The sequence below is a fragment of the Drosophila kikkawai genome, chromosome 2L, assembly GCF_030179895.1.
Source record: "Drosophila kikkawai strain 14028-0561.14 chromosome 2L, DkikHiC1v2, whole genome shotgun sequence".
Classification (NCBI taxonomy): domain Eukaryota; kingdom Metazoa; phylum Arthropoda; class Insecta; order Diptera; family Drosophilidae; genus Drosophila; species Drosophila kikkawai.
In genome coordinates this window covers 19,991,104-20,000,576 of record NC_091728.1, presented here as the reverse complement: position 1 = coordinate 20,000,576, position 9,473 = coordinate 19,991,104, and the positions used below count along the sequence as shown (strand labels likewise).

The following is a 9,473-nucleotide window of genomic DNA, read 5'->3' as shown; positions in this document are numbered from 1 at the left end:
AATTTAGTTGTCAAAGTTCTCGCATTAATATAGACCCCACACCGCAAAATAGTAGCATTTTCACCTGGAACTCCACTAGCTGGCATTTATTATTGAAATTTGTATCGGAGCTCTACTGGTGTTCATTCCGTCCGACTGTTGTTTATCCTGCCCGGTGTGCACGCCACACGGAAACGTGGAGGCGCGGAGGCGTTGGGAGCCCAACCGTCAGATTATGGGTTCTGTTTCGTGTCCTTCGAGACTACCACCGTGCTGGGCCCCGGCAACATTAGTGGCTATGCCCACGCGTGCCTGTATGTCAGTCCGTTTTCTTGGCCCATGCCCGTCGCGTCGGTGGTGCTTTATCAATAAATTGTTGCCAGTTTTGATTAATGTGTTTTCACCGAAAACCACCAAATTGTGCCTACCTAATGTCAGATGGTCACACGTCTACACAAAAGCTGGAATAGTTAATTCTGTCTAATATTTCCGAATTCTAATGGTCTCATTAGGGTAATTGCAAATCCATTTTTTATAAATTAGTTATCGAAGGTTTTATATTCTAAGTAAGTTAAATCAATTGGCTATATTAGGGAAATTGTTTACGCTTTATTTCAAACCGTCTGTCTCATTTAGATTTATCATATATTGAGCGGAAAAGTACGAAATTCTTAAAATCTTGGAAAATATTATCAACTTAGTATTGTATCAAAATTGTATGTAACGAAAGATATAGAATTTAACATTAAAAATCGATTTTAAAAACTCGCTTATAATCTCGTAAATTTATTTACTAGTGTCTTTAAAAAAAGTCTTTCAGTTTGCCAAAGCATAACCCACATAGGGGTTGTTTATTTTAAGCTCGATTATGTCCTTCTTATATACGCTTTCCGCCCCCATTTCGTGTTTATCCTCATTTATCACAGAGTAATGCCCCTTCGAATATAAAGAACCGAATAACAAAGAAACAAATAAGCTGCTAAAAATATAATCCTTTGACCGCTCGTTTTTCCAACCTACCCCAAACCGAGATAGCGTTCACAACAATTTAAATACCAATTTGCCTAATTAAGGCACCTCTAGACCGCGCCTCCGCCACTGACAACTCATTCTGAAGAGTTAGTTTCAGCTGAGCTGAGCCTGGGTCCCCGCAGACCTTCTATAAGTCCAAAATATAGCGTGACACGTCGTCTTGTTTAGAGGGTTTGGGGGCGGTGACTCCGGCGGGGGCAGGAAAGTCCGTGCAGTTGGAGGCAATGACATCAACGTCGCAACATGCTGGGGATCCCTGAGCAGAGGTCATTGGTTGGCGCTACGTGTCGGACTGGCCTTCGGTGCTAGTAATTTTCAAAACATTTAAAATAATCATTTAAATATATATTTTTTATAAACGTACAATTCTCCACAGCTGGCTTTAGGCCAGTCCGTTTCCCTATCGCAATCATTAATTATAAAGAGGGTCCTTACCGGGGCAATCCAGATGTCTTTGTTCACAGGCAATCAAACCAATGTCCTGGCATTGAATCCGGCCACTGCATTGGTAATCAGTCAGGAGCTGTCATCAAGACCTTTAAGTTCTTTTTCGTCTGCTCACCTAGTACTTTTTTTGTGACCCACAGACGATGATGATGACCAAAAGCGATAGGGATATTCTGGCTAACTCCATGTATGAGGATGACCCCAATGGGAACTCAGCGCCCGCCACCACCAAAGACCAGGAATCGTCTCGGCCTGAGGCACTTAAGGCAACCACCGAAGTTTCTCCACGCTGGGGACCACAGAATAAGGGTGCCCAAGAATTGGCCTCGTTGTACAGTCCAGGTGAGTAGTATTTCTGTGTCTGGAAAGCAAACTAGCTGGTCTTAGAAGTATTAAGATTTAGAGTAACCTACATGAATAGGTACATTGAAATTTTGACATTAAAGCTATTCACAAAAAACGATTTTTTAATCAAAGTTTTAACGATAAATTTAATGAATATTCTGGTTGATATAAGGAATAAATATAAGGCCACTTTTAAATACTATTGATTAAAGTTAGAACCAAAGAAGAACTTTTACTAAAACCTTTTCAAATTGTTACTCATTTCAACAGGAAAACGAGCCCAGGAACTCATTTGCGTGTACACCTGTATCGGCCTAATGATTATAAACTTGGCTTTGATTGTGAGGCATATGCGCTTGGAGCGAATAAGTGTGGCCTTTATATCAGCCTTGTGTGGGATTATAACAGCTGACTTTGCCTCCGGAATGGTTCACTGGGCAGCCGATACATGGGGTTCGGTGGACTTACCCCTCATTGGAAAGGTTAGTAAACAAACCCGACTAAATTAGCTTATTAATTCAATATAAGTAGAATTTTCTGCGGCCATTTCGAGAGCATCATTTGGATCCTACATCGATAACGCGTCATGATTTTATTGAAACGAATGGGGACAACTTTATGGTTGGCATACCCATCCTTGGCTATCTGGCGCATTATTTCTACATCAGGTCGCCTAGCGAGATACAGCAGCATTTCGGATGGATATCCTATGTATTCCTATGCTCCATATTCGTGGTGATGACCAATCAGGTGAGGCGGAATCTGAGTCCTGAAATGGTACTTTAATAATATTTTCTTTAGATTCACAAATGGTCGCACACTTACTGGGGCCTACCTAGGTGGGTGCTGTTATTGCAGAGCTGTCACATCATCCTGCCCCGGAAACATCATCGCATCCATCATGTGGCGCCGCATGAGACGTACTTTTGCATCACTACCGGATGGCTTAACTGGCCACTTGAACGCATAAGGTTTTCCACCGTTCGCAATAAAGACCTTATAATAATAAGAAGCCTAATTCTTTTATTAAAAGATCTTTCTTGTATGTTTGTAAATTAATTAATTTAAAGAAGATTTTAACAATAACTCGACCTTTATTTTTACAGATTTTGGTCAACATTCGAGCATATCATCGAGCACTGTACGGGTCTTAAGCCCCGTGACGACGATATGAAATGGGCTAAGAAACTCACATAGGTTTGCTGACCAGCGACTGTATATAGAAACCTTGGACCAAGCTGACCAGACCTGATGGAAGCCAGCTTCAAATGTTATCATCCTATTGACATGTTTTGCACAACGAAGTAGCTTTAAATGGTAGCAGAGCTGATTAAAATACTGTAAAGTTACGTTAGAAAATCAAAGTTCTCAGTTGCATGAGCCAGATTTTTGAATTAAAATGTTATAAATAGTTAATTATTTTAGCTTAAGTTGGTGTTTTTATATCCATTATAGCATACAAGCACCACACACGCACATAAGTATATAATATATAATATATTCATTGATCTCGCCCCAGATGATACTACGAGTGAGCCTTATGTATACCTTAAATAACCAAAAGAACAAATAGCAAATCAGTGCTCGATTGCCGTATAACTTTTTTAAACTTTACACAAGAGAAATGTAACTACTCGCAGAGCAACTGATTTTTGTACCAAGTCCTAACAAAAAGACATTTTTAATACATTTCATCATCGCTGCTTTTCGATGGCTACATATAAAATAACACATTTATTTACAAATAAATATATATATATATATATAAAATTTAAATTGGGCGCTGTATGCAATCAGAACGTGACTTACAAATTTTGCCTTAAAACCTTTTTATATGTATATTACAAAACCGATTTCTGAAAAAGCAGTCTTTAGTGCGCACACTTTTACAGGTATAATATCTATATGTATATCGAAAATGTTGTAAAAGAAACAATTTAAAAATTGATGTGTATGTTTGTTATGTGCTAAACATTTTCAGGTATTTCACTAGCTATTTAAGAAATATTTATTAATAACCCAAGTGGCCTTTGAAGAGTGCTAGCTGCTTTTTATCATTTGGCATAACTTCTAAGACAGCAATATGAATTGTGATCCAAAATAAATTTTAAAGCTAATTGAACAAAACTTGTCATTGTATATTTTTTATTGACTGGGATGCCCGATATTCAATGCATTATTAACTAGGCGAACTAGGCTTTATTTCCCAAACTATAAGCCCGATCGACTCAAAGGACAATATTCTAAATATTTTATGGAAGTGGACACAATGTGTGGTTAACCAAAGGTAATTCAATCGAAGACATTATTTATACATTTATATATATATATTTTTAAAATTTAAATTTAAGGCGATAGATTCAGAAACTTTATTTTTATTCAAAGGTAAAGTTGTATATTTTAGTTCTGAGATCTTCGATTTTTTAGTTTTAATACAATTATTTTTCGTTTTATAATTATGGCATTAAAATCTGACCACTAATATATCTTACCTCAATTATACAGTTTTATTTCTAATAATATTTATTAAAGAGGCCCCTTTAAGTGCTTTTCCTACTCGTTAAAAAAAGTCTTTAAATCAATAATATATTAATGCAAAATTCGTATTTAAAGCCTATTTATTTTAATGATTAAGCTCTGAATTTTAACTAAATAGACTGTTATAATTTTCACGCTGTTGCTATTTGTCTGCTGAATTCCATTTAAATGAATAGGTGATAAAGTATTCAGTTTAATAAGTAGATTGCCGTCTTCGTTGCGAGTGTAAAGACCCCAGTAAAAGTTCATCAGAAGTCACCGTTTAAAAGAATGTCCAGAACGGTATGGTTTTGATTTTGTTATTTAGCATTCTCTGGTGGCGGCTCTGCCTCTTCCTCCTCCTCCTCGGGCGGCAAGCCTAGATGCATACGCGACCAACGGGGCATGTTGAAGAGGGCCCAATATGGTATAACCATCATCAGGATCAGTGGTCCGACCCCGAGGATTAGCCGCTGAGCGGGGTTCATAGGAAATCGCGGTGGTCCTGCGAGGGGCATGTAGCTCCGCACTGGAGCTCCTTGGGTTTTGACTATAGCCCTCCGGCTGGATAGCAGATGTCGGCGCAATAGAGTATGAATCATGTTGAATCGCTATATGGGTAAAATAGTAGTTTGGGATATTATAGGAATTAATCCGTTTTTATTTGTCAGAAGTTTTCACTTACCAACGATGTTAACGTCTGTGTGGATCAAAATAAAATAAAAATATATGTATAACTGACAGCTGGCAGTTATAGAAAACTCATAGACTGCTGAAAACTTGACAATTATTGGGTTCAGTTAGGACTAAACGATCAAAATCAAAATGGGAAATGATCAGTACTTAATAATAGCATAAAATAATAAAACTAGAAATATTTGGTAAGTACGCTGACCGGGATATCCAATTAAACTGAGTTAAAACTTAGAAGCCGACCGCTCGCTGCAACAAAATTACGCCATGTATTGGCCCTTTCGTCTGAACTATTAATTCAGTCCAAAGATGAAACATCTTGTATGTTATGGATAGTTGTATCTTTTAGCTTGGATGCGCGGTGGAGTGTACACCATGTACTCGAGCTACGGCTAAGGATTAGATGACCATACTGAAAAATAGGTCTTGGTAACGATCTTGTTATACCAAAAAAAAATCACCCTATAGTCATGAACATACGTTCTTTTGCTTTATGTTGGCCTGGTAAAAAAAAATCTAAGAAGATATGATTTTGGGACACTTTTAAGCTCAATAGTGGCCTAACAAAAAACATATTTAAAAGAATTTTCTAAAACTAAGATCGATTTTTAGTTGAAACATACTAAAAAAGAATGAAAGATAACTTTGGCACTTTGAAGTTTGTATACCTTGGCAGTTTGCGATTGGATCATTGAAATTGAATTGAATTGAAAACTAACAGCATTATACACAGCATATAATTATTTTGTTTTGTAAAAATGTAAACATTTAAATCATATAAAACCACTATATTTTAGGTTTGAAATATTTAATATAAAATAAATTATAAATATATATGCTAAACAAAAACGAAGTAATAATAACCTTTATTAGATTTACATACATATATACACTGATAAAAAAAGCAAGAATTTTGGTTATAAAATCGTGACCATTCCGGTTACGAAAGTAGGCCAAGCATTTTTTTTCTTTCAAGATTTTTGTTCTTAATTAAAGAATTTTGACTGCTAATTCAAGATTCAAAAAAGTCATCATTTAATCTCTAACATTCTTGATTTTATCTCGAGTTTGGTTAAAATTTTTTTTTTAATCCTTACGGGACCGGCCCTAGTTAATATTAAACATTCCTAATATCAAACATTATTAAATTAAACATTGTTGTGAAAGAATCTTTTCAAATCAGTAATTATAGAGCTATAAAGGAATACTTAGTCTTTTTGATAGCAACGACCTATGTTATAACTGATAAGAATGTGCACATTTCTTCAGGCCCGAGGTCTAGTCGTATTCGATATTATAATTTACGTTTTTATTTGTCAGAAGTTTTCACTTACCAACGATGTTAACGTCTGTGTGGATCAAAATAAAATAAAAATATATGTATAACTGACAGCTGGCAGTTATAGAAAACTCATAGACTGCTGAAAACTTGACAATTATTGGGTTCAGTTAGGACTAAACGATCAAAATCAAAATGGGAAATGATCAGTACTTAATAATAGCATAAAATAATAAAACTAGAAATATTTGGTAAGTACGCTGACCGGGATATCCAATTAAACTGAGTTAAAACTTAGAAGCCGACCGCTCGCTGCAACAAAATTACGCCATGTATTGGCCCTTTCGTCTGAACTATTAATTCAGTCCAAAAATGAAACATCTTGTATGTTATGGATAGTTGTATCTTTTAGCTTGGATGCGCGGTGGAGTGTACACCATGTACTCGAGCTACGGCTAAGGATTAGATGACCATACTGAAAAATAGGTCTTGGTAACGATCTTGTTATACCAAAAAAAAATCACCCTATAGTCATGAACATACGTTCTTTTGCTTTATGTTGGCCTGGTAAAAAAAAATCTAAGAAGATATGATTTTGGGACACTTTTAAGCTCAATAGTGGCCTAACAAAAAACATATTTAAAAGAATTTTCTAAAACTAAGATCGATTTTTAGTTGAAACATACTAAAAAAGAATGAAAGATAACTTTGGCACTTTGAAGTTTGGATACTTTGGCAGTTTGCGATTGGATCATTGAAATTGAATTGAATTGAAAACTAACAGCATTATACACAGCATATAATTATTTTGTTTTGTAAAAATGTAAACATTTAAATCATATAAAACCACTATATTTTAGGTTTATATTTAATATAAAATAAATTATAAATATATATGCTAAACAAAAACGAAGTAATAATAACCTTTATTAGATTTACATACATATATACACTGATAAAAAAAGCAAGAATTTTGGTTATAAAATCGTGACCATTCCGGTTACGAAAGTAGGCCAAGCATTTTTTTCTTTCAAGATTTTTGTTCTTAATTAAAGAATTTTGACTGCTAATTCAAGATTCAAAAAAGTCATAATTTAATCTCTAACATTCTTGATTTTATCTCGAGTTTGGTTAAAATTTTTTTTTTTAATCCTTACGGGACCGGCCCTAGTTAATATTAAACATTCCTAATATCAAACATTATTAAATTAAACATTGTTGTGAAAGAATCTTTTCAAATCAGTAATTATAGAGCTATATAGGAATACTTAGTCTTTTTGATAGCAACGACCTATGTTATAACTGATAAGAATGTGCACATTTCTTCAGGCCCGAGGTCTAGTCGTATTCGATATTATAATTTATGTATATTTATATTATAATATCTGTTTTACAATTTTACATTCATTGAAAAAAACTTTTGACTGCAGGCGTATAATAAAAATGAAATGTATTCAATGTAAAATGTTCACGAAATGTTTCCGCAAAGGTTGCAACATTTCAAACTGCTGTGGCCAATAATTGTTAGCAACAACGAATGAAAAATGTTGTTACGTATACGCCGCGTGGCCGCTTGGAACTCTGTTGCTAGCAACTTTTGTTCGAAGCTTGTCAGCAACTTTGCTTACATTTTTGTTGCCGGGGAAGCCCCTTTCGTACGTATTCACCACCCCCACCCCTGCAACGTGTTGATGCCACATGTTCGGTACAAAATTTCACTCAAACTTGGAGGGTAAAAGTTGCGTCAGGACTATAGCAGCATGTTGCTGAGTTGTGGATTCAGAGTTTATCCGAGATTTTATAAATCGAACCATGGCCCCTTTTTGCCAGTCGGAGTCTGTCTATTTTACATTCAAAGCGTCAAGATGTAGCTGTTTATGTAACTACAAAAATGGAATATTGGCAGGGAATATTTTAATTGTAGGTCTTAATTTTTAAAATTCATTGAGTAAATACGTACATATATTCTTTTATGAATTTAAAAATGTTTTATTGTTAAACATAATAATTTCCACAGTCATCATTTAAGGTTTTTTAACCCTTCAAAGTATTTTAATTTAACAGCAATTTTTGCGTATTTTTTCCTCCTTCTAATCTTGCTTTTCTATTTTAGATAATTATTTAGTAAAATTACACTTTCCACGTCTCATGAGAATTTTATGTGAAAGGGTCAGAAGAAGGCCGCGACTTTGACTGACTGATGACTCGTCAAAAATGAGGCAAAAATGTTAATTAGCCATTTGTTTGTTTTGGGTATCCATCCTTCGTAGTCATTAATTAGTTATTCATATTGTTTCACGCTGGTGGAGCAAATTAACTGTCCACTAATATTTTTTTTGACTTAAATGTGATAAAATGTGATAAGGATAAAAAATAAATACTTTTAAATTAATTTAAATATATTCGTACTGATTAATTCATTTAGTAAAAAACTTCTTATTATAAAATACGGTTTAGAAAAGCCAACAGCCTAATAAGCCACTCCACTTTATTTAAAAATTCCATTTCCATTTAAAAATTCGTTTACAAAAAAATTACTTGCTGATATAAGTTTAGTGCACGCAATCTTCAATGTTTGAAATTATGATTTCAGTCTCCTCTCCCGTATCAAGGCACTTTCCATCTCTTCTTCAGCTTGGTTGTCCTGGCGCCACTTATCTGGCGGGTCTGTATGGAAATAAGAAAATGGCAGACAACCATGGAGAACAATTTGGTTATGCCGCGTTCAAGAAAAGTGAAATTAGCATAAAGTCCTTTCTTTCTCCTACACTTTTAGTATCTGCTGCTGTTGCTTCTGAGTCTGCTGGGTTAACTTTTTCCAATGTCCTGCTGTCCTTATGCATTTCGTTTTTAATTTCTTTGGCGTCGCATCCATTTTTGCTTTGTAGTTGTAGCGGTTTCTGAACAATTAAGTGATGGCAACGGATGCTTAACGAATTAACAAAGTTCTCTGTTAATAAAAGTAATGGAAAGGAAGTCTACTTTTATATTATTAAATTCCATTGCAGTAATAAAGGTTGGTAGGACCCAATAAAGCTGAGTTGGGCATAAGATAAAGCGAATAGAGCAACACAAAAATAAATAAATAAAATAAAATACCTAAAAACTACCACTACCTCGCTGTAATTAGCTTATTGATACTGATCAAGAATATATATGATTTATAAGGTCGAAAATTACC

The 9,473-nt window shown here is 34.8% G+C and overlaps 2 protein-coding genes across 4 annotated transcripts in view; one reads left to right on the top strand and one right to left on the bottom strand.

The window, feature by feature from the left end:
- Positions 1–3,231, top strand: part of Kua (Plasmanylethanolamine desaturase Kua) — a 5,043-nt gene extending 1,812 nt beyond the window's left edge. For all 3 annotated transcript variants that reach the window (XM_017163673.3, XM_070288434.1, XM_070288431.1), the window contains exons 2-6: positions 1,599–1,800; positions 2,074–2,285; positions 2,335–2,553; positions 2,605–2,774; positions 2,910–3,231. In XM_017163673.3, the coding sequence (XP_017019162.1) occupies positions 1,602–1,800; positions 2,074–2,285; positions 2,335–2,553; positions 2,605–2,774; positions 2,910–3,000 (891 nt within the window). In that variant the 5' untranslated portion in view covers positions 1,599–1,601 and the 3' untranslated portion in view covers positions 3,001–3,231. The remainder of the gene's footprint in view (positions 1–1,598; positions 1,801–2,073; positions 2,286–2,334; positions 2,554–2,604; positions 2,775–2,909) is intronic.
- Positions 3,232–4,403: 1,172 nt separating this feature from the next.
- On the bottom strand, positions 4,404–5,126 carry LOC108072531 (uncharacterized). Its single transcript, XM_041775916.2, has 2 exons — positions 5,006–5,126; positions 4,404–4,931 (listed from the first exon to the last, which is right to left on the bottom strand). The coding sequence occupies exon 2, from the start codon at positions 4,920–4,922 to the stop codon at positions 4,641–4,643; it is 282 nt and encodes a 93-aa protein (XP_041631850.1). The 5' UTR covers positions 4,923–4,931; positions 5,006–5,126; the 3' UTR covers positions 4,404–4,640.
- Between the last annotated feature and the right edge of the window lie 4,347 nt (positions 5,127–9,473).

What these genes read in the sequence shown, in the direction of transcription:
- LOC108072531 (XM_041775916.2), bottom strand. Translation starts at nt 4,922, where the DNA reads ATGATTCATACTCTATTGCGCCGACATCTGCTATCCAGCCGGAGGGCT.